This window comes from Saimiri boliviensis, chromosome 19, assembly GCF_048565385.1.
Source record: "Saimiri boliviensis isolate mSaiBol1 chromosome 19, mSaiBol1.pri, whole genome shotgun sequence".
In the NCBI taxonomy this organism is placed as follows: domain Eukaryota; kingdom Metazoa; phylum Chordata; class Mammalia; order Primates; family Cebidae; genus Saimiri; species Saimiri boliviensis.
Window position 1 is genome coordinate 11,433,696 of NC_133467.1, and position 27,144 is coordinate 11,460,839.

Below are 27,144 nucleotides of genomic sequence, written 5' to 3' on the forward strand. Positions count from 1 at the left end.
CTCACTTCAACCTCCGTCTCCCGGGTTCAAGAGATTCTCCTAGCTGGGCGCGGTGGCTCAAGCCTGTAATCCCAGCACTTTGGGAGGCTGAGGCGGGTGGATCATAAGGTCGAGAGATTGAGACCAACCTGGTCAACATGGTGAAACCCCGTCTCTACTAAAAATACAAAAAATTAGCTGGGCATGGTGGTGCGTGCCTGTAATCCCAGCTACTCAGGAGGCTGAGGCAGGAGAATTGCCTGAACCCAGGAGGCGGAGGTTGCGGTGAGCCGAGATCGCGCCATTGCACTCCAGCCTGGGTGACAAGAGCGAAACTCCGTCTCAAAAAAAAAAAAAAAAAGAGATTCTCCTGCCTCAACCCCCCACCCCTGAGTAGCAGGGATTACATGCACATACCACCACACCTAGCTAATTTTTGTATTATTAGTAGAGATGGGTTTTCACCATGTTTGGCCAGGCTGGTCTTGAACTTCTGACCTCAAGTGATCTGCCCACCTCAGTCTCCCAAAGTGCTGGGATTACAGGAGTGTGCCACTGTGCTGGCCTCAGCCATTAACTTTTAAAAGGGGAGACAGTCTCTTAGCTAGTCTTAGCTGCTTTAAGGAAAGAAAAGGGTGTTTTCAGTTGTGGACTCTTTAGTTGGAGGTGCTTTTGGAATAATGTTTGATAAGGGTATAGGATAACCCAAAACAAAAAGATTCCAATATTCAGAGTTTTAAATAAGTTAGATGTTTAGTTCCCTCTTACTGAAGTCAAAGATGAAATCTGTGGCCTTATCCATATGAAACTTCCATCTCTGGGTGCAGCTGCTGCAACAGTGGTCCTTCTCAGCCAGCGGGAAAAGGCAAGGTGAAGCCCATGGCAAGAAGCTGTGTCTTTAAGGTGACCCAGAGTTGTGCATACCACTTCCCTTTGCATCCCACTGGCTCGAGGGTGGAGGACAGCTGGGAAATAGACTTTGTAGCTTAGCCACACGCCCAGATGAAACTCAGGGTGCTCTATTATTAACCCAAAGAAGTAAAGAATGGGTATTAGGGGCCAGTTAACAGTCTCTACCACAAACCCAAAGTGGAAATGCAAGAGCAATGGGCAATAAGGGGAGAGTTGCAGGATGTGGTTCCGAGCATGGCTGCACATTAGAGTCACCATGCAGAGTGACACAACAGTACAAATTCCTGTGTCCCTCCCAGGCCCACTGAATCCGAATTTGTGGGGGATGGGCTTAGGAATGTGCTTCCGAGCCACAAGTATACACACTTTTTCAAAAAGCTTAACTATGTGAGGAGGCACTTAAGGACCTAGCTTGCAAGGTCAGCGTGTAACCACCCAAGGGGTTCACATTGCCCACTGCCTAGACAGAGCAGGGGAATTGCAATAGAGAAAGAGTAATTCACGCAGAGCCTGAGACCAGAGTTTTATTATTACAAATATCAGTCTCCTCGAGCATTCAGGAAGCAGAGTTTTTAAGGATAACTTGGTGGGTCGTGGGGAAGCCAGTGAGCCAGGGGTGCTGATTGGTCAGAGATGAAATCATACGGAGCCGAAGCTGTCTTCTTACGCTGAGTCAGTTTCTGGGTGGGGACTGCAAGTTCAAATGAGCCAGTTTATTGATTTGGGTGGTGCCAGCTGGTCCATCAAGTGCAGGGTCTACAAAATATCCCAAGCACTGATCTCAGGAGCAGTTTAGGGAGGGTCAGAATCTTGTAGCCTCCAGCTGCATGCCTCCTAAACCATAATTGCTAATCTTATGGCCAATGTTAGTCCTACAAAGGCAATCTAGTCCCCAGCCAAGAAGTAAGTCTGCTTTGGGAAAGGGCTGTTACTGTCTTAGTTTAAACTATAAGTTTCTCCCAAAGTTAGTTCGGCCTACACCCAGGAATGAACAAGTACAGCTTGGAGGTTAGAAGCAACATGGAGTCAGTTAAGTTAGATTTCTTTCACTGTCTGAGTCATAATTTTGCAAAGGTAGTTTCAAGGACAGTGCATGCATTGAAGGCAGTGAGCTGGTCTCCAGGGAGATCTCACAGGCAGGGCTCAGACGCCTTTTAGAATCTAGGTATGTGGAGAAGTATATGGATTTTTACAAATAGTTCATTTAGGTCTGACACCTAGACTATTGTGTTAGGAGGGAATAGGAAGCAGGCATACCAAGGCTGGAAAAAAAACTGTGCAGAAGCCAAAATGTGTCACTGGAGTCCTTTAGACCTGTTGGTGCCTCTCCTCCATGGGCTTCTGTAGGAAGGAAAAGATGTAGTGAATCCCAAGAATCCCTGGAAGAGTATTCATACTTTTGAGGCCAGCATGCAGAGGAACCCAAAAGGATTAAATGAGGATAGTTCTCACAATAAATGCTCACATTAAAAAAAAAAAAAGTCCCCCAAATAAATTACCTAGCATTAAACCTCAAGGAACTAGAAAAAGAACAAACTAAACCCAAAGGAAGGAAATAATAAAGATTAGACAAAAACTAAATAGAGAATAGAAAAAATTTATAAAATGAAGAGTTGTTTTTTTGAAAAAAATAAAATTGACACACTTTTATCTAGACTGAAAAAAAGAATCAAATATATAAAATCAGAAATGAAAGTGTAAACATTATAACAGATGTCTGAGAAATAAGGTGGATCATAAGGGATTATGATGGACAATTATGCAAACAGATTTGGTCACCTAGAGGACACGCACAAATTCCTTTAAAAATATAATCTGCCAAGATTGAATCAGGAATAGCCTGAACAGACCAAAACAAATAGATTAAAGTAGTAATTTAAAAACTCCCAACAAAGAAAAAGCTCAGGACCAGATGACTTCACAGCTGAATTCTAAAGAATAATTAATACAATACTTTTTTTTTTTTTGAAACAGAGTCTCACTGTGTCGCCCAAGCTGGAGTGCAGTGGCATGATCTCAGCTCACTGCAACCTCCGCCTCCTGGGTTCAAGTGATTCTCCTGCCTCAGCTTCCCAAGTAACTGAGACTATTGGCACCTGCCACCACACCCAGCTGATTTTTGTATTTTTAGTAGAGACAGGGTTTCACTATATTGGCCAAGCTAGTCTTGAACTCCTGACCTAGTGATCCACTCCCCTCCTCAGCCTCCCAAAGTGTTGGGATTACAGGCATGAGCTGTAATCTTAACCTCTTCAAAGAAATACAGCTGGAAGGAATACCCCCATAGCAAATTCTATGAGGCCAACATACCTTGATGCCTAAGCCAGATAAAGACACCACAAGAAGCTGGGCACAGTGGCTCATGCCTGTAATACTAGCACTTTGGCAGGCCAAGGCAGGCGGATTACTTGACGTCAGGAGTCCAAGACAAGCCTGGACAATATGGTGAAATCCCATCTCTACAAAAATTATCTAGGGATGGAGGTACGTGCCTGTAATCCCAGCTACTTGAGAGGCTGAGGCAGAAGAATCACTTGAACCCAGGAGGCGGAGGTTGCAGTGAGCCGAGATCACACCACTGCACTCTAGCCTGGGCAACAGAGTGAGACTCTGTATCAAAAAAAGAAAGAAAGAAAAGAAAAATGCACCAAAAGAAAAGAAAAGTGTAGGCCATTATTTCTGATGAGCGTTGATGCAAAAGTCCTCAATAAAATGTTACCAAATTGTCTGGGTGCGGTGGCTCATGCCTGTAATCCCAGCACTTTGGGAGGCCAAGGCAGGCAGATCATGAGGTCATGTTTCACCTGGCCAACACGGTGAAACCCTGTCTCTACTAAAAATTAGCTGGGCATGGTGGTGTGTGCCTGTTAAGTCCAGCTACTCCGGAGGCTGAAGCAGAAGACTTGCTTGAACTGGGACCCGGGAGACAGAGGCTGCAGTGAGCTGAGACAGTGCCACTGCATTCCTCTAGCCTGGGCTACACAGCAAAACTCCGTCTCAGAAATAATAATAACAATTAGCAAATTGAATTCAACAACACAACATAAAGCTTATATATCAGATCAAGTAGAATTTATCCCTGGCACACAAGGCTGGTTTAACATGTGAAAATCAGCCAATATGATACATCACATGAATAGACTGAAAGATAAAAACCACATGACCATATCAATTGATGCAGAGAAAGCATTGGACAAAGTTTAACATCCTTTCTTGATAAAGATTTTTGACAGTTTAACTATAGAAAGAAAGTTCCTCAACACAATAAAGGCCACTAAAAAAAAACCAAAAACCGGTAGCTAACATTAAAATCAATGGGGAGAAAATGAAAGCTTTTCCTCTAAGATCTGGTATACAGCAAGAATGCCCACTCTCTCCACTTCTATTCAACATAGTACTGAAAGTACTATCAACAGCAATTAGACAGCTGGGCATGGTGGCTCACGCCTGTAATCCTAGCACTTTGGGAGGCTGAGGTGAGCGGATCACTAGAGGTCAGGAGTTTGAGATCACCTGGCCAACATGGTGAAACCTATTCTCTAATAATAATACAAAATTTAGCTGGGTGTGGTGGCATGTGCCTGTAATCTTAGTACTCAGGAGGCTGAGACAAGAGAATCGCTTGAACCCAGGAGGCCGAGGCTGCAGTGAGCCAAGATCCACCATTGCATTTTAGCCTGGGTGACAGAGTGAGACTCTGTCTGAAAAAACCTAATAAACAAACCAAAAAAAACCCTTAGGAATAAATTTAACCAAGGAAGTGAAAAATCTGTACACTGAAGAGTATAAAACGTGGATGAAAGAAATTGAAGATGACACAAATAAATGAAAAGTATTTCATGTTCATAGATCAGAAAAGTTAATATTGCTAAAATGTCCATACTATCTAAGGCAATATAAAGATTTAATAGAGAGAGATCCAAGATGGCTGATCACTAGCAGCTCGGGATTGTAGCGCCCAGTGAAAGCACAAAGCACGAGAGGACGCCACACTTTTACATGAATTCTTGTTGCTCACACACCAGGAGATTCCCAGCGGAGGAGCCCCACGGGTCGCCAGCGCGACTCTTCTGACCAGCGAGGCGGTTTTGCCGGCGCCTCAGAGCGTCGGTTCTTGGTGCAGAGTCAGAAAAGCACCATCAATCTTTACGCCACTGACTTAGTCGGCACAGTGGGTTGCTCAGATTTCGGCGCTGAGAATCAGTAAGTTGGATGTCCACTCAGAAACCCAATTACAAAGACGGTAATTATAAAGACCACAGATGGATAAATCTACAACAAAGGGAAGAAAACAGCCAAAAAAGGCTGAGAATACCCAAGATCAGAATGCCTCTCCCTCAGCAGGGGATCACGGTTCCTCATCAGCAACAAAACAAGGCTTGATGGAGAACCAGTGTGTTCCAATTACAGAAGCAGGCTTCAAAATGTGGATAATAGGCCGGGCGCGGTGGCTCAAGCCTGTAATCCCAGCACTTTGGGAGGCCGAGGCGGGTGGATCACGAGGTCGAGAGATCGAGACCGTCCTGGTCAACATAGTGAAATCCCGTCTCTACTAAAAATACTAAAAAAAAAAATTAGCTGGGCATGGTGGCGCGTGCCTGTAATCCCACCCACTCAGGAGGTTGAGGCAGGAGAATTGCCTGAACCCAGGAGGCGGAGGTTGCGGTGAGCCGAGATCGCGCCATTGCACTCCAGCCTGGGTAACAAGAGGGAAACTCTGTCTCAAAAGAAAAAAAAAAAATGTGAATAATAAGAAACGTCTGTGAATTAAAAGAACTTGTTCTAACCCAATCCAAAGAAACTAAGAACTTTGAAAAAAGGTTTGACGAAATGTTAACAAGAATACACAATTTAAAGAGGAATATAAGTGAATTGATGGAGCTGAAAAACACAACACGAGAACTACGTGAAGTATGCACCAGTCTTAACAGCCAAATTGATCAAGCAGAAGAAAGGATCTCAGAGGTCGAAGACCAACTCAGTGAAATAAAACAAGAAGACAAGATTAGAGAAAAAAGGATAAAAAGGAACGAGCAAAGTCTCCAAGAAATATGGGACTATGTGAAAAGATCTAATCTACGCTTGATAGGTGTACCTGAGTGTGACGAAGAGAATGAATCCAAGCTGGAAAATACTTATTGCTTCAGGATATTATTCAGGACAATTTTCCCAACCTAGCAAGGCAGGATAATATTCAACTCCAGGTAATACAGAGAACACCCCAAAGATACTACTCAAGAAGAGCAACTCCAAGGCACATAATCGTCAGATTCACCAGGGTTGAAATGAAGGAGAAAATACTAAAGGCAGCCAGAGAGAAAGGTTAGGTTACCCACAAAGGGAAGCCTATCAGACTTACAGCAGATCTCTCAGCAGAAACCCTACAAGCCAGAAGAGTGGGGACCAATATTCAACATCCTTAAAGAAAAGAACTTTCAACCAAGAATTTCACATCTAGCCAAACTAAGCTTCATAAGTGAAGGAAAAATAAAGTTTTTTGTGAACAAGCAAGCACTCAGATTTCATCACCACCAGGCCTGCTTTACAAGAGCTTCTGAAAGAACCACTACACATAGAAAGGAAGAAACAGTATCAGCCTTTCTGAAAAATACCAAAAAGTAAAGAGCATCAATATAATGAAGAATTTACATCAACTAATGGGCAAAATAGCCAGCTAATATTAAATGACAGTATTAAACTCACATACATCATTATTAATTCTAAATTTAAATTGACTAAATCCCCCAATCCAAAGACAGACAGGCAATTTGAATAAAAAACTAAAACCCATCAGTATGCTGCATCCAGACCCATCTCACATTCAAGGATACACAAAGACTCAAAACAAGGGATGGAGAAAGATTTACCAACCAACCAGAGAGCTAAAATAAATAAATAAAAAGCAGAAGTTACAATTTTTGCCTCTGATAAAATAGTTGTTAAAGCAACAAAGATCAAAAGAAGCAAAGAAGGACATTATATAATGATAAAAGGATCAATGCAACAACAAGAAGAGCTAAAGATCCTATATATATACACGCACCCAATACAGGAACACTCAGACATACAAGACTAATAAAGAGACTTAGACTCCCACACAATAATAGTGGGAGACTTCAACATTAATATTAGATCAATGAGACACAAAATTAACAACGATATCTAGGACTTGAACTCAGATCTGGAACAAGTAAACATAATTAGCATTTATAGAACTCTCCACTTTAAATACACAAAATATACACTCTTATCAGTACCACATCATATCAACTTAGAAGTTTAAACGAAATGTTGGTTGGCTCCTTGTTTGTTATTCTCTTCCCTCATTTTCTTTCATGTCTCCATTATTAAGGACAATTATAGACATACCCATATTTAGACTGCATTCTAGCCCGGGCAATAAAGCAATACCCCCATCTTCTCTCCCTCTTCCTCTTTCTCTTTCTTTCTCTTCTTTATTCTTTTTCTTATTCTTTCTCTAAAAAATAAAAAAAAGATTTAATAAATCCCCCATTTATCAAAATCCCAATCGGGGCATTCATACTTCACAGAAATAGAAAAATCAACCCTACAATTTGCTCAGAACTGCAAAATACCCTGAATAGCCAAAGCAATTATGAGAAAAAAAAAGTTGAAGGCATCACACTTCTTCATTTAAAATTATATTAAAGTTGCCGGGCACGGTGGCTCAAGCCTGTAATCCCAGCACTTTGGGAGGCTGAGGCGGGTGGATCAGGAGGTCAAGAGATCGAGACCATCCTGGTCAACACGGTGAAACCCCGTCTCTACTAAAAATACAAAAAATTAGCTGGGCATGGTGGCACGTGCCTGTAATCCCAGCTACTCAGGAGGCTGAGGCAGGAGAATTGCCTGAACCCAGGAGGCGGAGGTTGCGGTGAGCCAAGATCGCGCCATTGCACTCCAGCCTGGGTAACAAGAGCGAAACTCCGTCTCAAAAAAAAAAAAAAAAAAATTAAAGTTATAGTAATCAAAATAATATGATATAGGCATAAAAACAGACACATAGAGCAGTGGAACAGAATAGTGAGACCAAAAATAAATCAAACATATATGGTCAACTGATTTTTGACAAGGGTACCAAAAAGACACAATAAAGAGAGGATAGTTTCTTCAATAAATGGTGCTGGGAAAACTGGATTTCTACATGCAAAAGAATGAATTTGGACCATATCTGACGTCAGTCACAAAACTCAGCTCAAAATGAATAAAGGACCTGAAACAATAAAACTCCCAGAAGAAAACACAGGGGAAAATCTCCTTGACATTGATCTTGGCAATTATTTCTTGGATGTCACACCAAAAGCACAGGCTACAAAAGGAAGGGAAGGGAAGGGAAGGAGAGGGGAGGGAGGGGAGGGGAAAGGAGGGGAGGGAGGAAAGAGCGGGAGGAGGGAGACTTCAAACTTAAAAGCTTCTCTACAGCAGAGGAAACAATCAACAAAGTTAAAAGGCAACCTATGGGTTGAGAAAAAATATTTTCAAATCATGTATTAGATAGGGATTAATATCCAAGATTTATTTTAAAAACGTACACAACTCAATATCAAGAAAACAATTAAAAACTGGGCAAAGGGGAAGGGTGTGATGGCTCATACCTATAAATCCCAGCACACTAGGAGGCTGAGATGGAAGGATTGCTTGAAGCCAGGAGTTACAGACATACTGAGACTCTGTTTGTACCCCTACCACCCCTCTGCCCCCCGCCAAAAAAAAAAAATTAACCAAGCCGAGTAGCACGTACCTGATGTCCTAGCTGCTTGAGAGGCTGAGGCAGGAGGATTGCTTGAGCCTAGGAGTTTGAGGCTGCAGTGAGCCATGATTGCACACTGCACTTGACCCTCGGCAACAGAGTGAGACTCTTTCAAAAACACACACACACACACACAGACACACACCAGAGACTTGAGTAGACATCTCTCCAGAGATTGACATAAAAATTGTTAACACATGCATGAAAAGATGCTTAACATCACTAATCACCAGGGAAATACAATTTAAAACCACTATGAGATTCTACCCCACACCTATTAGAATAGCTATTATCGCGCTGGGCGCGGTGGCTCAAGCCTGTAATCCCAGCACTTTGGGAGGCCGAGGCGGGTGGATCACGAGGTCGAGAGATCGAGACCATCCTGGTCAACATGGTGAAACCCCGTCTCTACTAAAAGTGCAAAAAATTAGCTGGGCATGGTGGCACGTGCCTGTAATCCCAGCTACTCAGGAGGCTGAGGCAGGAGAATTGCCTGAGCCCAGGAGGCGGAGGTTGCGGTGAGCCGAGATCGCGCCATTGCACTCCAGCCTGGGTAACAAGGGCGAAACTCCGTCTCAAAAAAAAAAAAAAAAAAAAAAAAAAGAATAGCTATTATCAAAAGGACAAGAGATAAAAATGTTGATGAGAGTGTGGAGAAAGGGAACCCTAGTACACTGCTGGTTGGAATGTAAATTGGTACAACCATTACAGAAAACAGTATAGAGGTTCCTAAAGAGATTAAAAATGGAATTGCTGTATGACCCAGCAATCCCTCTTCTGGGTATATACCCAAAGGAAATGAAATCACTACCTTGTAAAGATATCTGCATTTCCAAGTTCATTGTAGCATTATTCACAGTAGCCAAGATATGGAAACAACCTAGATGTCCATCAATGGATGAATAAAGAAAATGTAGTGTACACACAGACACACAGACAGACAGACACACACACAGGAATATTATTCAGACTTAAAAAAGGAGATCCTGCCATTTGCCACAATTTGGCTGGACCTGGAAGACATTCTGCCAAGTGATATAAGCTAGACTCAGAAAGAAAAATATTGCATGATGTCACTTACATGTGGAATCTTAAATACACAGAGAACAAAACAGTGATGACCAGGGTCAAGTGTGGAGGGCAGAAAATGGGGAGATATTGGTCAAAGGATACAAAGCAGCAAAAATGTAGGCCAAACAAGTTGAAAGAGCTAATGTATGACATGAATATGATAGCTAATAATAGTGTATTGTATTTAGGATTTTTGCTAAATTAGATTATATGTATTCTCACCACAAGAAGAACAAACAGGTATCTGAGTGAGATGATGGATATATTAATTTGTTCCACTAAATTAAACTATAATATATAAAATAGTAATACTGTTATATAAATAATATATTAACACTAATATATAGTATAATATATAAATCATAAAAAATATATAACAATATACTATATTATACGATAATATACATGTATCTTACAACATCAGATTGCATGACTTAAATATAAACAGTACAATTTATATGACAAAAAAGAACAGTAAATACCTTAGATGCTGGTGCTCTGTCTGGTGCTCTCTTAAGTGCTTTGCATAATGACTCATTTAATCCTTTGAAAAATGAAATGAGAGTGGCCCAGATATTACCCTCATTTTACAGGGAAAAAGCTGAAGAACAGAGGGCCTTAAATAACTTGCTCGAGGCCTGTCACCTAGGAAGTGACAGAACCACTACAAATGGCATTACCAAAGTGGGGAAAGAGTTGTGGAGGCAAGAGGGCATTTCCTAATACAGAACCATTTACTCAACCTGAGCAAAGGCTAGAAATGGGGGGTTGGGGAGACAGGGGTGAGGCCAGTCCTCCTGGCTTGCTTTGGGTGTGAATGTCCATCTGATTGACGTCTCTTCTTGTGCAGGCTGGCCCTGCAGCATGGGGACGGCCATGTTGTGGATTACCTGTCCCAGCCGGTCATCGACTACATCCTCAAAAGCCAGCTGTACATCAATGCCTCCGGCTAGCAGTTACACAGCGCTCGGCTCCACGTTCCCTTCCTCCTCCGCCAGCACAGTGGCCCCTCCATTTCTGTCAGCCCCCTGTTTCTCTCCTACCTTTCTGTTTCTCCATCTCCTCGTCTTGACTGTTTTCCCTACTTGCTGACTTAACCCCCCATAGTGTGGGGATCTGCAGAGAACCATGGCATTCCCTATTCCACAGTCGTCTTTGGACAGACTTTCCTCTAGTCTCCGGGTTGGGGGTGGGTGAGGGAATGGGGTGGGAGTCAGGGGAAGCGCAGTCCTTGGAGAGGTACTGGTGTCCGTCTCCCAGCATGCTCTAGGGAGGCGGCTCTGGTGCCCATCCTCCCAGCATGCTCTGGGGAGGCGGCTCTGGTGCCCATCCTCCCAGCATGCTCTGGGGAGGCGGCTCTGGTGCCCATCCTCCCAGCATGCTCTGGGGAGGCAGCTCTGGCTCTCGCCTTCCCAGCATGCCCTTTACTACAAAGGGCTATTTTTCTTTTCTTTCGTTTTTCTTTGTTCACTCCTTGTAGAACTCAGATGAAATCAGTCCATGGTTCTTTATGTTCGTAGTCTTGATGTGCTCCTGTGGTATTACTTCCCCTCTGATAGGACACTGTAGCCAGCCTCAGCACTCAGTGAGTGCATCAGGGCCACACCCAGTAGAGAAGGCCAAGCAACCTCCACTTCTCTAGTAACACACACACACACACACACACACACACACACACACGCAGATACGTGCACACACACACAGCAGTAGCAGCAGCAGCAGCAGCAGCAGCAACTTCTGATCAGGATTGAGATTTTCAGGTTCTGAAACCTGGGAGGCAAATCTGGGTTTTCTCAGAAAAATTTGAATCTATTTCCTTAGTTTCAAAGGACCATTTCCCTCATGCTCTGAGCTATGATCACACACAGCCAGTCCATCCTCATTTCCTGGTGGCATCTGTTCGTTTACTTTTGTGAGCTGTAGCTGATGGCACAGTGCGAGTTCCCTACCAGCCAGGGATTTCCAAGGGACCATCGGAGGCCATGCTTAGACACATTCCTGCGTCTGAGAAGAATCACACAGGCAGGACCTGATCCAGATCACACAGTCATGTCTTTAAAAAAAAATACTAGGAATCCACTCAATCCTGGAGGTCCTTGCTAATTGGAATTATTTATTATCTGTAGGGCTGGGAAAAGTCTCTTCCATCTTGTAAGTCCCGGATGACCTAAGAGAAAGCAATTTGTTGCCCTGATGATAACTGAACGATTTTCACCCTCTCCAGCTGAGGTAACTCAGACAGTGCCTGGGGTCAGCTCCTTCTTGAGAAGCAGTGCCTTAGCCTTGTTTCTGTGGTTGGTTCTAGCCCCTGCAGAGCCCAGAAGCTGCAGGAACTGTCTGAGAAAATCTCCTTAACAGAGGAGTGGGTTCCCAGAAGGGAGATCTAGGAGGGGTCAGGAGCCACTAAGTTGTTTCACTCCTTTTTCCACGAATTTTCTACCTTCCTTTCTGCTCCCGCAGAGAGTTTTGCCAGGTTATTAGGGTCTCACGCATGTCCTGAGAGCCATAAGGAAATTGCTCTGTTGAGCTTTGTGTCTCTCATCCAGTCTCTGGCTCTTGGGTTTCTGGCCTTTGAGAAATAGTCCTTGAGTGCTAGGATTCTTTTATCAAAATCGAGTACCAGCTATGGCCAGGAGGGTCCAGGTGAGACTTGAAAGCAAAGATAATAATCTTTACCACACATTTCACATCTGCAACATCCTTCAATTGCAGGAAAAGGAACTTGATTTACCAGAAGAACATGATACAGCAGCATCCAAAAGGTCTGTTAATCCTCTTGGATTTTTTGAAATAATCTTCAGAGGAAGGAAGGAAAATCCTATTTTTGGGTCTCAGTGTTTGACTAGGGATCATGAAATAATAAACTGAAAAAAACTTGTGAGTTCAGTTGATCCAACACTTTCCTTTAAAGGGTGAGGGAGCAGAGGCCCATGAGATTAAATGGCTGGTCCAGGTCAGCCAGCAGGTATAGGCCCTGACAAGAGGATATTGTTTCCCTGACACCTAGGCCATCATAACATACTCTCCATTTCCTCATGTTGCTGACCAGGTGCCAATGTGATTTCTACACTTCCCAAACCTTATCCTGGCATCTTTCTCTTAAATTATGTCTGTTCCAGGTGCTCCTCACACACAGGCTAGTAATGTCAGTCCCAGGGGAGGGTGTGACGGTAAGGAAGGCCACTGCTAGGTTTCCTTTAGAAATAAAGAGATCTCAACAGCTTGAAGGAAATCCCAGAAACTGATTCTGTGAATCCAAGAAAGAATTGCTTTGTGGAAGGTGAAGGAAGACCCAGAGAGTGCTCAGGATGATACTACTGCTGGAGAAAGAAAGATGGAAGAGCCTTTGTCCAGGCAGAACAGTCATAAGCCAGGAAATGAAACAAAGGAAAACAGGAGCCTGAATTTCCTGGGGAAACATGGCTTGTTTAACGACCTGGAGTTAAGGGTGGAATTTATGAGGATCCACATGAGCAGACCTGAGGAAGGCTTGATTTATTTTATTTCTTTGGTCCACTCTGTTACTAAGCTCTTGTCAGTCGGCATTTGGCCTACACTCTGCCCTCTTAGCGTGCGGTCGGAAGGCATGTGCGAGTGGAGAGGGAAGGTGAGATGAATCAAGACAAAGAACAGGTGCCATAGAAGTAGATTTCCAGGAATGAAGTAGATTTCTAGGAATGAAGTACAGGCCTGTACTAAAAACAGGTGTCCTATTTAATATAAAAAGAAAGTGAATCTTTTTTGGGGTAGAATCGTCCATTCCCCACTCCACCCTACTCTTTATTTGCTGGGAAAAGGTCAGAGTACAACAGAATCCAGAACAGGATGCTGTGACCGTGACCCAGCCACAACCAATACCAGAAAGATGATTCAGAGTCTGAAGTGGTGCCCCACGTGCCAATAGGATAACCTCTGGGCCCTGACTTCGCCTCTGGGATCCTGCTCCTTCCTGTAAAGCCCAATCCAAGACTGGCATGGCTCAGAGGTTGTGTGAAAGGCATGAACTGGAACAATCGTGTCCCGAGGGGTCTGGAGCTTTGTTTCCTGCCCACCAGCAAAAAGTGTCCCTCCCATTTTTCTGAAAGTGGCTAATGTAAGAACAGGCAGGAGGAAAACCCTTTTTGTCAATGACTGTCCTTAAGGAATGGTCCTCTGGGAGGGCTGTGCTGCTAGTGGGTACCTCAGTCACACACCCCCAACCCTGGTAGCCTCTAGAGCCTCTTGCTTTCATTTTCCTTGAATGTACATAGGAACAGTGGGGAAAAGTCTCTTACTGAAGTGCCTGAAACCCAAAGCTAGAGCTTCTAGAGATGCCGTTCTTCCTGTCTCAGCTTGGCCAGCCTTTCAACAGTGTTCTCTAGTTTCAAGCTCTAGCTTCTCAGAAAGAATTAAAGAACTTGCTGTTCAAATTAAGTAGAAAGTGAGACTCAATAACTGAAGTACAGCAAAGGAGAATTACAGGGAGAAACAACTTGTACTTTAGCAGCCCAACCTACTCTCCCCAAACTCTCTCTCTCATACACACACACACACACACACACACACACACACACACACACACACTTTTAGGGGACTAAGAGAGAGAAGCATGTTATTACATTTTACTCATCCAAACAGTAATGCAAAAATAATAGAATATGAAAAGCTCAGGATCTCTCCCAAGGCTACCTACTGCAGGAGAGCCAGCAGGTGAGATGGGAAGAATGGAAACAGGGACCGATTTTGTAGCTCATACAGTTAGGACACCTTAGGAATAGCACTGTAGTAATGGCGAGAATATACTCTGCCAGATTCATTCAGTCTTCACCTTCTTATGGCTGCCCTGTGCGCTCGCCTCTTCATGTGGTCTCTTTGTAGCGTGAGATTGGAGTGTCCTATTAGCCTGTTCTGGTTAGGAATGAGTTAATGGCTCTTTCCCTCCATCTGAGTCTAGTCCTGGGGCTGAGGATTCAGCTGGATCCCCATGGTCTCGAGGGTTGGCATGGGGAGGGGGAAGCTTTTTTTGAATCACTTTTTGAACACATAATCTGCCATTTTAAGAGTAAGATTTGCTTTATGGAAATCAATTCATTAATAAAAAATGATATTCAAGTTGCAATACCATTTCACAGTGAAATATTTTGAGTAAAATTTTGTTGCTAGAATAGTCATGGGCAAGAGTTTTATGCAAAATGTTTCAATTATGTTAATAAATAAGACAATGCTACTAGACTCTTGTGTCTTGGTCTAGAACCTTCTCTGTGATTTGCAGCATTAATCACTTTTTCTTCATAATCTTACTTGACAGGAGACAACAGTTGTAAAAATGTGCTTAGAACAAACGGTTTCCAGAGACAGTAATTCCCTGTTAGGCCAGCTTGTTGAAGGATTAGCTGTTTGTCAGATTCATTTTCTGTTTTTCTTCCCTTGTCCTGAGAGTACATAATGATGAGAGCTCATTTATTTGTTTTTTGTTTGCTGGTTGGTTGGTTGTTTTTTTTGTTTTGGTTCGGTTTTGTTTTTTTGAGACACAGTTTCACTCTTGTTGCCCAGGGTGCAGTGCAGTGGTGCAATCTCAGCTCTCTGCAGCCTCCGCCTCCTGGGTTAGAGAGATTCTTCTGCCTCAGCCTGCAGAGTAGCTGGAATTACAGGTGCCTGCCACCACACCCAGCTAATTTTTGTATTTTTAGTAGAGACGGGGTTTCGTCATGTTGGCCAGGCTGGTCTCAAACTCTTGACCTCAGGTGATCTGCCTGCCTCAGCCTCCCAAAGTGCTGGGATTGCAGGCATTGGGCTACCATGCCCAGCTGAGAGCTCATTTAAAACAAAATATAAACATTGGTTTAATTTGCTAACTTTAAAATATATGCTCAATATGAATTAACCTATGTACACATACACATTTCTTCCCTTATGACTTATATGTAAGCTTTAGATCTTTGGATTTCCTAGAGAGTTCCATGTAGCCAATAGTATAAAGAAAGGACAGAAAAATTCTAATCTATATTCTCCAGGTGGGAAAACTGAACCACAGCAAGAATCCATAACATTTCCATCACCATGCAAAACATTAAAAGACATGATAAACATATTCCTGGCCCTTGAGACTTGTTCAAAACATTGAATATTATTACTGAGTGTCTTCTTATCCTTCTTCAGCCTGCTAAGAAGCTGAGAGAAGTGCTGGAGAGCACTGACAAGGAACCACATCATCAGAGAAGACCAGAAATACGTCTGCTAAGAAGTTATAGTCTATGGGTAGTTTCATTTCCACCCCTCTTTCCAAACAGAAGTCCGTAAGAGTTAAAGCAGATGAAGATGTATGTAATAGCCTACCAACGGCATGATTAACCATAAGCTCTCAGAAGAGAAGTACAAGAAAGCTTTGCTATGAACTACTAATATTGAAAAGAAATCAGAAGGAAAGCTTCCTTATCTTGGCAGGGTCAGCTTAAGGACTGACAACATGAGGCTAGGTCCTAGGGAAGCCACATCCCCTTCTCTCTTCTTAGGGAAAACTTTTCAGGTCCTCAGAAAAGAGAGAATTATTTCTACACCAAGGAGAGTCTCATAAGGCATTCTTCTATTTCCATCTGTACTCAGGTGTCATCTCCCATTTGTCAGGGAAGACTTTTTAAACAATCTATCCCATTGAGGAATCCTTTTATGATTGCACATACCATGGTTATTAACTAATGGGATCCCTCATCAAGTTTCCTAGATCATGTACTGTCTAATCTTACACTTGGAAAAGACAGTCAATCACTGACAATGCATTTTCTCCTTTCATAATGTAGAATTGTCACTGAGAAGTGGCTTCCTAACATGGGACTACATCTTCTAGACCCCTTTGCATGGTAGATGTGATCATTGTGCTGGGTTTTGGACAATGGCATATGAGGCCCTTCAAAGCCTGGCCTTCCTATGTGTCTCCTTTCTCCATGTTCTTTTCCCTTTCTGTCAGCTAGTGACAACCAGCTGGAATGGCCACAACCCTCCATCCCCCAGGCAACTTTAGAAGTCACATGTTAGAAATGGCAGGCCCTCTGAAATGACTGTGGAGGGCCACCTGCCATCCTGTTGCCCACCCAATCTATTATGGGATGAAGAAAAAAGTCTATTGTGTTTATTTCATATTTTTATGCCTTTGTCATATAGCAGCAAATCCTAATTAATAGCACATATACATTTTCTGGAAACTGGTCATTAATTACAGCAAAAGATCTGTAGAATGTGTAATTGGGTATGTCAAGACAGGATTACAAATTCATCTTCATGGAAGGTAAAGCAAAGTGATCAGACCCATCAGAATTTGGGGGTCAATGTGGACACAAGTAGAATTCTTTCCTCAGCCACTTGGATAGAGGGCCAATTCAAGATCTTAATTTAGTACATTTTAACTTCTTAAAAAGCATGACATATGCACCACAAACTATTAATTTTACCTTCATTTTATAATTGATGAAAAAGATAAGAATGTTAATTATGCCCCCCCCCCACCACCACCACCCCCCCCCCAGCCAGAGTTGTTCTAGAAATAAATCTTTATGCTTAGGAGACAGCATCAGTTAAACCTCATAAAATCCCATTGACAGCATCATCAATCTCTATGGTTGGAAAGGGCAAAGCAAGATGCTCAGAAGTAGGAAATGAAGATGCTAACTCTAGGACCTATTGCCATTTCTGTGGTATTTTCCTTTCTATTGCTTTGATACTTCCATCATAGGCTTAGAGTTAGTAAATCAGAAACGGACCCCAGCCATCTGACAATTGTTCTTTATTTAAAAGTATATTCAGGAAGATCCAAGGAAACACAGAAGCAAGGCCGCACCATGGTCTCCCCAGCCGAGGTGGAAGTACCTCTGGTTTCCCCAGCAATTCCCATTGTTGTTATCATGACTCAACAGTCTGTTGCAATCAGCTGTAGTTCCAGAGTGACAGCTGGAATGCAAAGAAATGTGCACCACCCAGAGCTCTCTCAGCTTTGCCAAAACTCAAGTGCCCCCATGGGAGGGTCTTGCAACATATGTTCTGTTGAGCAAAGAGGTTGCAAACCAGCCGTTATTGCAATAAACACTACTGTGACAAACAAGGTTTGTAAGTTTAAATTTATTTTTTTTTAAATGCTTGTCTTCCTCACTAGACAATCAACTCTATGAGGGCAGAGACTATGTCAACACTGTACCACCTGCCCCTGGCACACAGTAGTTACTCAATAAATATATGTTGGAAGGATGGATGGAGGATGGAAGGATGGATGGAAGGATGAATGGAGGGATGGATGTAACCCAGCTGAAGTGTGAGTAGGAACATTCTCTGTTATGGGTAAAGGGAAGAGAGGGGAGATTGAGAAAACACAGTAAAATACATGGATGCGTATCATTTTTGGTGTTTGAAAAGTAGGATTGAATTAGGACTAATAAATCTAGAGAATTTTACCTTTCAATGCACAAGCCACACTTTTCTATCACTTTGAAACCGAAAAAGTAAATGCCTTCCCGATATTTGCTTTGCTTTTGAAATGCTTTAATAAAAATGCAATCTCTAAGTTGCCATGGCATCATTAAGAGAAAGGATATCATGCCCAGGTCCAGAACCTGAAGGTGGCAGGCACGAGCAGGCACCACTGCTCGAAATGGGCCTGCCTTACAGGTCCTCACTCCAACACTGCTCACTTCTTCCAGCTTGAAAGTGGAGAACATGTTCACATGCTGGGTGGTAAGTAGGAGGAACTCTGATCAGCAAGAAGCTTGCAGTGGACAATATGAGGCAATAGTATTTGACTGGCCACAGCGTGACTGGGTTGCACGCTGTTCTGACATTAGGAAGAATTTTATGCCTGCGTAAAGTCAAAGTTTTTCCCTTTAGTCACTTTACTTCAAGAATAAATTGACTATAATCCAACAGTACTTGTCCAAATTCCAGGACTTCATTTATAACCATTCTGAGGCAAACATCTGCCAGTGCAGTTTGTCCTTCCATCCAGTCTATTCTTTGGGGTCCAGATCCTTGGTCGGTCTCACACGCAGTGTTATCTGCCTCACTGCCCAGCAACAGGAAGTAAGGAGTATCATATTGGTGCAATAAGACAACCACCTGGCCACAGGTTCGGGGATGGGGTCAGGTCAGTTGACCTGAGCATATCCATTAAACATGTTCAAATGTCCCCATCCACCCACATGACATGGCTCCTGAGTCCTGAGGTCTGTATCGCAAGAGCCTCAGTTGAGAAATCTCTATGGCAGCTTCACTGTTGCTCAAGAGCCTGGGTATTGTAGCAGCCTGGGGGCAGGTTGTCCTTAATGTTCTCCAAGTTCTTCACATCAGCCAGAATCCCATCTATGTTTGTCTCCAGCAAATGGAGGTGGCCCCTCTGCCGGCGTGCCCTCTCTTCCAGCTCTGACATCATGGGCCTCAGTTGGCTGTTGATCTGGGTCTTGGCTCGGGAAAGCTTCTGCTCCAATAGGAACAGCCCCTCTTCATCTACACTGGCAGGCTGGTCTATTTCAGGGAATGAGACAGGAGTTAACATAAGAAAGCTGTGAACATGTGTCCCATTCTCATAACTCATCCCTGTTTCCACTTGCCTAAAGCAAATAGTATGCCATGAATTTTAAAAGCTCATTTTGAATTGGAAATCAAGAAAGAGTTCTGAAAGAGCTAGCCTAGTTACTGGGCTATGAACAACCCTGTTCAAGACTCTGAGATCTCGAATTCAGTAACATGATGTCTAGAGTTTTCCTTTTGTGTTAGGGTCAATAGTTTATGCTCTGAAAAAAAATAAGAAGACTGAAGGTCATCGGGGACTGAGCACTATCCAAGGTGTTGCCTAACATAGGTCACTGCTAGGATTAGAATCAACTCCAAATTATGCTTTCAGGACCACCCTTAAGAAATATCTCACTGTTTTCTATTAGAAGACCTTTAGAAACTGGCTGAGTTTCAGGGTGGTAGAGGCCAAGGTATGCTTTGCCATTTGGGGAATGCATTCCAGCTGCTAAAAATTAATGTCAGACGTCATTCCAGCCTGAAACAGTGGTAATCTAGCTATATATTATTTTATTTCCAATATAAAATGTAATCTCATTTGTTCAGGTGTGATTTACCCATAGATGATCTAAAATTAATGTCAGTATGAAGGCCAGACCCATTTAGTTCAAACAGGATTGAGTGGCCGTTGGTCAACTCAAACTCAAGGTCAAGTTGCCTCACATATCTGAGCTGAAGTGATAGTATTTGACTGCATGAGTTTATTAATTAAGAAACGACAACAATTAATCTCTTATTGCTCCAAGACTCAAGAAAGCACGCAGAGTAGAAACAACACTGTAACAAAACTGTGGATCCAAATGGATCTGTCTTTCACTTGGGGTCAGGGAGAATTTAAGAATTTAGGATTTTAGGACATGCAGAGGAAGTTAAGTAAGCTTGGAACAAAATAATCTTGTCTGTGGGAAGGTGGCATGAGTTACTAGAAAACAGCATGCGCACTGGTGGCAAAAAGATCTCAGTCTGGATCCTGCCTCTACAACTTACTATGTAACCTGCGGGACGTTACTAGCATCTGAGCCTCAGTTCAGTCCTTCATGAAATAAAATAATAAGAATGATAAAACCCACAGCAGAGGACTTTTACAAGACAAATGATATTACACCATGAAAACATCTGGCATGGAACCTGACACCTAGTAAATGTTTAATAGCACCCATCTACCCTGCTCTCCCTACTCTCATATTCTCTTTGAAGGGCTCATTAGCGTCATTGACTTTTTTCAGAACACTAAAAAATGCTGCTAAACTTTCAGTTGGGGAGGTTTTTGTTTTTTGTTCTTTATTTCCTTTTTTTTTTTTTTTTTTCCCCTCAATCCTTTAAGGGCATTTTACTCTTTTGGGCTCACTGGATTACAAAGCAGACCCAAGACTATAACAGCACAGATGATATTGTCCTCTCAGAGTATTGATGACACCCACAGAAAAATCCAGTTTTAAAGCTGTTCGACTGAACTGGAATAGCAGAGCCAAGCCTTTTCCTGAATGGCATTAGAATCTGGTGACCAAATCCCTAGTTCCACATCTGCTGCAGTCCAAGCTTGATAAAATAGTCCAAATGAGGGTCTGATGTCAGTTCTATCTAAATCCAGAAATTTAACCAAAATCAGTTTTCTTTTTAGAGTAATCCTGTAGGGAAATCTGATTTTCTGCCATCAGATCTTCCTAAAATTATCTCATGGGCCTACAATCGTCACATTTCTTCTGGGTTATTTACCCACGCAGTTCCTTTATCTTACTGGTTACATCAAGGTATAACATTGGTCTGGGGAGGAAAAAATAGTAGAATCGGCAAGTGAGTCTTTTTTTTTTTTTCTTTTTTTTCTTTTTTTGAGGCAGAGTCTCGCTCTGGTGTCCAGGCTGGAGTACAGTTGTGTGATCTCGGCTCACTGCAACCTCCGCCCACCGGGTTCAAGTGATTCTCCTGCCTCAGCCTCCAGAGTAGCTGGGATTACAGGTGCCACCACCACGCCTGGCTAATTTTTGTATTTTTAGTAGAGACGAGGGTTTCACCATGTTGACCAGGCTGGTTTTGAACTCCTGACCTCGGTGATCCACCCGCTTCAGCCTCCCAAAGTGCTGGGATTACAGGTGTGAGCCACCACAACCAGCCAGCAAGTGATCCTTGACTTCACAGGCTGGGAGACTCTTCCTTCACGTCTTTCCAGCCACCACTCTACTGCCTTAGAGCAGCCTCCTGTCATTTCTCTCCTCAATTATTTCAACAATATCCTAAGTGGTCTCAACCTGCCTTCTGTCTAACCCCCCATCAAACTCTCCTCCACTTGGCTGCCCTGATGATCTTTCTGAAATATACAGTAGTGATGTTATTCCTTCTGCTCGAAACTGTCCACTGGCTTCTCAGGATCCAGGCCAGACTTCCTTAGCAGGATTCCCAAGCTGTCTTGTGTTCTATGAAGTTGGTTGTATACACGTGGTTCTTTGGCCCACAGACCTTTACCCCCAAGTGCAATAGGTATTCAGTGACCCATCTTCACGATGGTAAAATGGGGTCTTATAAATGTAAGGGAACAGGCCTGGAAACAAAGCACATGTACTGATATTTTTACGGAAAGCTGACAGTCCCCTTCACTGAGAATAGGTATAGTGAGAGTTCTGGAGCAAAGCCCTGGAGCATTGAGCTGGAAGGTTGTGGGTACTTCACATACCTATCAGATGCAGGAGGCCGTCCAATATGTTGAGCGTGTCTTGGATTGTAACCCCGGCCTTCTTGGCTCTGGCATCAACTCTCTGGGCTTCTGTAATCACCTGAGGACAAATAAGCACAAACCAGCCTTGAAAAGGTATTTTCCATATGGCAAGTTGAAAGGGATCTCCCACGGAAAGCAACAGGAACTCACCATCTGTACTGTGTCCATATTCTCGTCAAACTCCAGCTCCTTCCTTTCCAGCTCTCCTTCCACTTCCCTCATCTCACTCTTTAGAGAGGCCAGTCCCTTTTCCATGGCCAAGGCTCCATCTGCTGTCACATTGGCTTCCAAGTTCAGACTCCCAATCTCCTGAGAGAAGAAAAGGAGCCAGGGACGGAAGGAGAGATAGGGGTGAGGCACAAAAACATCCTAAAGACAACCGTAGAAAAAATACAGCTGCAGCTGGTCCCTGATGGAGTAAGTTAGATGAATAATGAGAGAATCTGACTCGGGGACACACCCTTTGCCAAGTTCTGCCTCAAACAAGCTAATTTGGGTGTATGTTTTTAGGGACTAGGAAGGTCAGTACCGAGACACTGCTTCCTTCTCAGTTCAATGCTCACCAAAGGTTGAACAGAGTTAGGAACCATTTGGGAAAATCCAGAGGGCAAGAAACATCATTCTCTGTCATTCTTTACTGCCATGATCTTTTAATCTGGGGCTGCCATGGGCCACAACAGGGCTCTGAGCCTTAGGGGTCAAAATAAGCTCAATGCTCTCCTTCCTTCCATACCACCCTCGTGTTTGGTGCTACTGGCACCAACACACATGTCGATTTCTCTTTACCTTTTCTATGTCACTGGAAATCTCCAGGGCCTCCCCTGCCTCATTCTTTGCCCTCTGCGCATCAGCAGCAGCACTCCCCAGGGCTCCTTCTGCTTGCTGGGTCTTGTCACTGGCATCTGCCACCTTCCGGCTGATGTAGGAGAGTCTCTTCATGGCTTCTTCAGCTTCTGCTTTTCTATCTTCCACCTGCAGGTCAAACTCTGAAATGAAGAAATAAAAAAAACTGCCATGAGGATGAAAGCAAACTTACAAATAAGTGAAAGTCTGACACTGTAGAGAAAAATTCCTGAAAGAGTGTTATTACTGACTGGGGATGAGGTTGTGGGAAGTTGCAGCTGGAATTCACTTTCTGATCTAAGAGAAAGCATCTATTATTATTATTATTATTATTATTATTATTATTATTATTAGGGATGGGGTTTCACCATATTGGCCAGGTTGGTCTCAAACTCCTGACCTCAAGTGATCTACCCACCTCAGCCTCCCAAAGTGCTGGGATTACAGGCGTGAGTCACAGTGCCCAGCCGAGAAAGCATCTTAAAAGATGCATTGGAAGGGATATAATTATTCCTTTGCTTAGAGAAACCAACAATCAGCCTGTCCTGAGTTCTGCTGCACTGCAAGTGTATCAAAACTGCAGAATGGATCAGATTCAAGTAGAATCTCTGAAGCCCAAAGCATCAAGCCAGAGCTTTCAGCCCGAAGCTCCAATGATAAGAATTGGGGTTAGGTTTGAATGGGTAGGGAGGTACTTTCCATGAAGACAATTCCAAGATTTTAGAAATGTTTCTTTTTTGTGTTTTAGTGAAGAAGCCTGAAATTTTAGGTCTCTGCAAGACACAAACCCAAATCTCCTGGGGTCTAGAGGCAGTGACAAAGGCTGCTCTGTTACCACCACAAAGAAACGTATCAGTTCCATACTGGAACAAACCAGATTACAAAGGAAAAGGAAAAATGTTTGCACAGTAGTGGTACATTGCATCTGTGAGGGACTTGGAGATCACAGAGTTTAACCTCATCTCTTTAAAGAGGAACATACTAGGTTCTTGAAAGGTCACGTGACTTGCCTATGGTCACACAGCTCGTCTGGCCTGGTCAGGTGGCCCAGCAGAGATCAGAACTCAAGGCTTCCGTCATCTAGCTCTATTATTACTACTATATTAAATAGTAATGTATTAACATTTTCTTTAGAAAGATATTTACTAGCTATTAATATCCCAATTTATCTGCCACTTAGAGAGATGATACATGAGAATTCAAAGGAAAACAGTCATGGCTATACCTTTAAAATACTTGAGTGACCTGAACCATGAAGTACTAACCTCTGAGGTTTTTAAGGATGCTTTCAACTTCATAAAAAGTGGCATTGCCCATACTTAGTGCTTCTTGTGCTCTGTTTTTAGCAAGATTGGCACGGGAAAGCAGCTGATCTGATTTCTGTAAAAAGGCAGACAGAACAAGATTAGAGGAAATACATTCCTGCTGGCAAAATCACTCTGACACATTTCTCTTCATGACAGCAGATCGCTGTGATTCACTGCAGAGTCTAGGGGTGCTGTAGCAAACCCCTCTAGAATCTGGGACAAAGCAAACTTTAACACATTCCATATAGAGAACGGTCAAACTCTAGTCTACCATCAGGAACAGAAATAGTTTTATAAATCAAAATTTTTAACTCTAGATATTTCCTGAAGCCAAACAGTAGATTGAACTAGACGAAAATTAGACTCAAGAGGCCTGGGTCCTATTCCTAGGTTTGCGGGCTGACTCGGTGGGTGGAGCTGAGCTCATCATACCAAGATCTCTGCATCTCTGCATTGCACATTTATCCAGTAATAGGTTTAATATGGGAGACGGTCCTTTCAGAGACTAGGATTGGAGTTTAAGAACAAGGAAATGGATAATGAGAAGGCTAAATACTCTTCCCACTCTAAAACAGGAACGGTCAACATGGAGAAAAAGCTGAACGGTTGAACAATATTATGGCACTGCCACAAGCAGTGACTTCATTGTTAATTTTTCCAGAAACAGGGTCTTGCTCTGTCACCCAGGCTGGAATACAGTGGCACAATCATGGCTCACTGCAACCTCGAGCTTCTAAGCTCAGGTGATCCTCCCGCCTCAGCCTCTCAAGTAGCTAGGACTATAGGCGTGTGTCACTATGCCCAGCTATTTTTTTTTATCTTTTCTTCTTTGTAGAGATGGAGGCCTCACTATGTTGCCTATGCTGGCCTCAAACTCCTGGGTTCAAGTGATCCTCCTGGCTCAGCCTCCGAAAATGCTGGAATTAGAGGGGTGAGTCACCATGCCTGGCCAGAGAGCTTTTGATTATTCTTCTTGCCATATGTATTCATATGGTAGGCATTCAATATATTTTTATTAAGTGAATGAATTAACAAAAGAGTACCTCTCTCCCATTCTTTCCGTTCTGTAAGAGCTGCTGTATTTTTTCTTCCTCGTTTCCCAGATTCTTTTGTGCACGCTTGAACACATCCATATGCCTGGTCACCAGGCTTGAGAGCGAATCAGCTTTTTGTTTGATCCTCTTTACTTCTTCTGCCTGTGAGCCCAAAGAAACCAAGAAGTCTGACTTTCTGTTTAGGAGTTACCATGCCAGCCTTGTTAGGACCTGGCACCATTGTTTGAAAACAGCAACGACCTTAAGAAGCCAAGAAAATAGTCACTAGCCATCCAGACCCAAAACCTAACAGAAATGAGCCAGTATGCCCAATGAAAGTAAGGCAGTAGGTTATCCAAATGTCAAACAGGCTTTGTCTCTGTTCTTTTGTAATTTTTTAATGTTTACATGTTAGTTTATATATTCATGGGAACATATATCCATGGGAATTGTGAATTTTTTTCTGTAGGCAGTAAAAAAAATCTTCTTAATCTACTAATTTTGGAATTGTTAAGGGAAATGATGGCAGAAACAATGTAAAACTTTTGAGAACAAGTCATCTCAGAGTGGCTGTACATAGAGATAGTCTATAGGCTGGACTTCAGTGTAAATAAAAAACTTTATAATAATTTCCCACAGGTTTCAACAGTCCCCAGAACTAAGGAAGATATATAAAACTTTTTTTTTTTTTTTGAGGCAGAGTTTTGCTCGTCACCCAGGCTTGAGTGCAATGGTGCTATCTCGGCTCACTGCAACCTCCGCCTCCAGGGTTCAAGTAATTCTCCTGCCTCAGGTTCCGGAGTAGCTGTGATTACAGGCACCTGCCATCATATCTGGCTAATTTTTTGCATTTTTAGTAGAGACAGGGTTTCGCCATTTGGCCAGGCTGGTCTTGAACTCCTGACCTCAGGTGATCCACCCGCCTTGGCCTCCCAAAGTGCTGGGATTACAGGCATGAGCCACTGCACCTGGCCATATATAAAACTTTTAGCTAGTAATAGGTTTAATATGGGACAAAGCCTTTCCAGAGTCTAGGATTGGGGTTTAAGAAGAATGTATATGAGATATGAATAATGAGAAGGCCAAATACTCTTCCCACTCTAAAACAGGAACAGTCAACATGGAGAAAAAGCAGAATGGTTGAACAGTATTATGGCACCGCCAGAGAAGAAAGTATTTATAGCACTCCTTCTGTAATCAAGCACACAGGCCAGATACCCTCACCTGAATGGATTGATCATTGAGTCCCTGAAGCTGAGACACCGAATCCAGGAGGCGGAGACTGTGCTGGTAAGACCTGTCTGCTTCAATTTCTGCTTGAGTGGCCTCCCTTGTCAACTGCTGGGCCAAGGACTTGGTTTTCTCCAATCTAGTGTTGGGGGTGGGGTGAGGAGGGATTGGCAATAAAAAGAGGACTTTGAGAATTCTTTTTGTTTTTTGTTTTTTTTTTTGACAGGGTCTCATTCTGTTGTCCAGGCTGGGGGCAGTGGCACAATCACAGCTCACTGCCACCTCATCAACCTCCGAAGTAGCCGGGACTACAAGTGTGAGCCACCATACCTGCCCCACCCTCCCCACACACTTTTTTTTTAAATAAAAGCAAATTTCACTCTGTTGTCTTTTAAGTATGTAGTTGAAATAACCAGAAGAACCAAACAAAACTACTTATCGGATATGTGTCCCTCTCCACTAAACATAAGCCTTTTCATTTATACAGGTTAGGTAAGAAAAATTCAATCCCAAGTTCTACGTTTCTTGATAGCAGAAATGTATCATATTATTTTTTCGTATTTTTATATCTCCTCATGCCATCAGATGGGTTTACTCACACCCTTCAAACACCAGAGGGTGACTATACCTCCAAGTACTGTAATCTCAATCAAAACATAAATTTTATTCAGACCAATGAATCTTTTCTTCTCCCAGTCTTAAAGATAAGTGCTTTTCCCCAAAGTAAAACTCTCATGCCCCTTACTATCATTAACAACA

General features: G+C 42.9%; 2 protein-coding genes and 1 long non-coding RNA gene across 8 annotated transcripts in view; 1 reads left to right on the forward strand and 2 right to left on the reverse strand.

Annotated features, from left to right (window-relative positions):
• Positions 1–11,244, forward strand: part of NMNAT2 (nicotinamide nucleotide adenylyltransferase 2) — a 222,255-nt gene extending 211,011 nt beyond the window's left edge. For all 3 annotated transcript variants that reach the window (XM_074389970.1, XM_074389969.1, XM_003925303.4), the window contains one exon: positions 10,584–11,244. In XM_074389970.1, coding sequence (XP_074246071.1) covers positions 10,584–10,686 — 103 coding nt within the window. In that variant the 3' untranslated portion in view covers positions 10,687–11,244. The remainder of the gene's footprint in view (positions 1–10,583) is intronic.
• On the reverse strand, positions 1,402–10,586 carry LOC120360139 (uncharacterized). 2 transcript variants are annotated; one of them, XR_012515064.1, is made up of 5 exons: positions 10,216–10,586; positions 8,654–8,701; positions 7,261–7,369; positions 2,149–2,232; positions 1,402–1,647 (listed from the first exon to the last, which is right to left on the reverse strand). It is a non-coding gene; the product is annotated as an uncharacterized LOC120360139 (long non-coding RNA). The 2 variants fall into 2 exon arrangements; XR_005576747.2 differs by lacking the exon at positions 8,654–8,701.
• A 6,562-nt stretch (positions 11,245–17,806) lies between the features above and the next one.
• LAMC2 (laminin subunit gamma 2) overlaps positions 17,807–27,144 on the reverse strand; it is a 63,596-nt gene continuing 54,258 nt past the window's right edge. For all 3 annotated transcript variants that reach the window (XM_010336052.3, XM_074390169.1, XM_074390168.1), the window contains 7 exons: positions 26,380–26,524; positions 25,165–25,317; positions 24,080–24,194; positions 22,758–22,957; positions 22,122–22,280; positions 21,930–22,029; positions 17,807–19,213 (listed from right to left, as the gene is read on the reverse strand). In XM_010336052.3, coding sequence (XP_010334354.1) covers positions 18,960–19,213; positions 21,930–22,029; positions 22,122–22,280; positions 22,758–22,957; positions 24,080–24,194; positions 25,165–25,317; positions 26,380–26,524 — 1,126 coding nt within the window. In that variant the 3' untranslated portion in view covers positions 17,807–18,959. The remainder of the gene's footprint in view (positions 19,214–21,929; positions 22,030–22,121; positions 22,281–22,757; positions 22,958–24,079; positions 24,195–25,164; positions 25,318–26,379; positions 26,525–27,144) is intronic.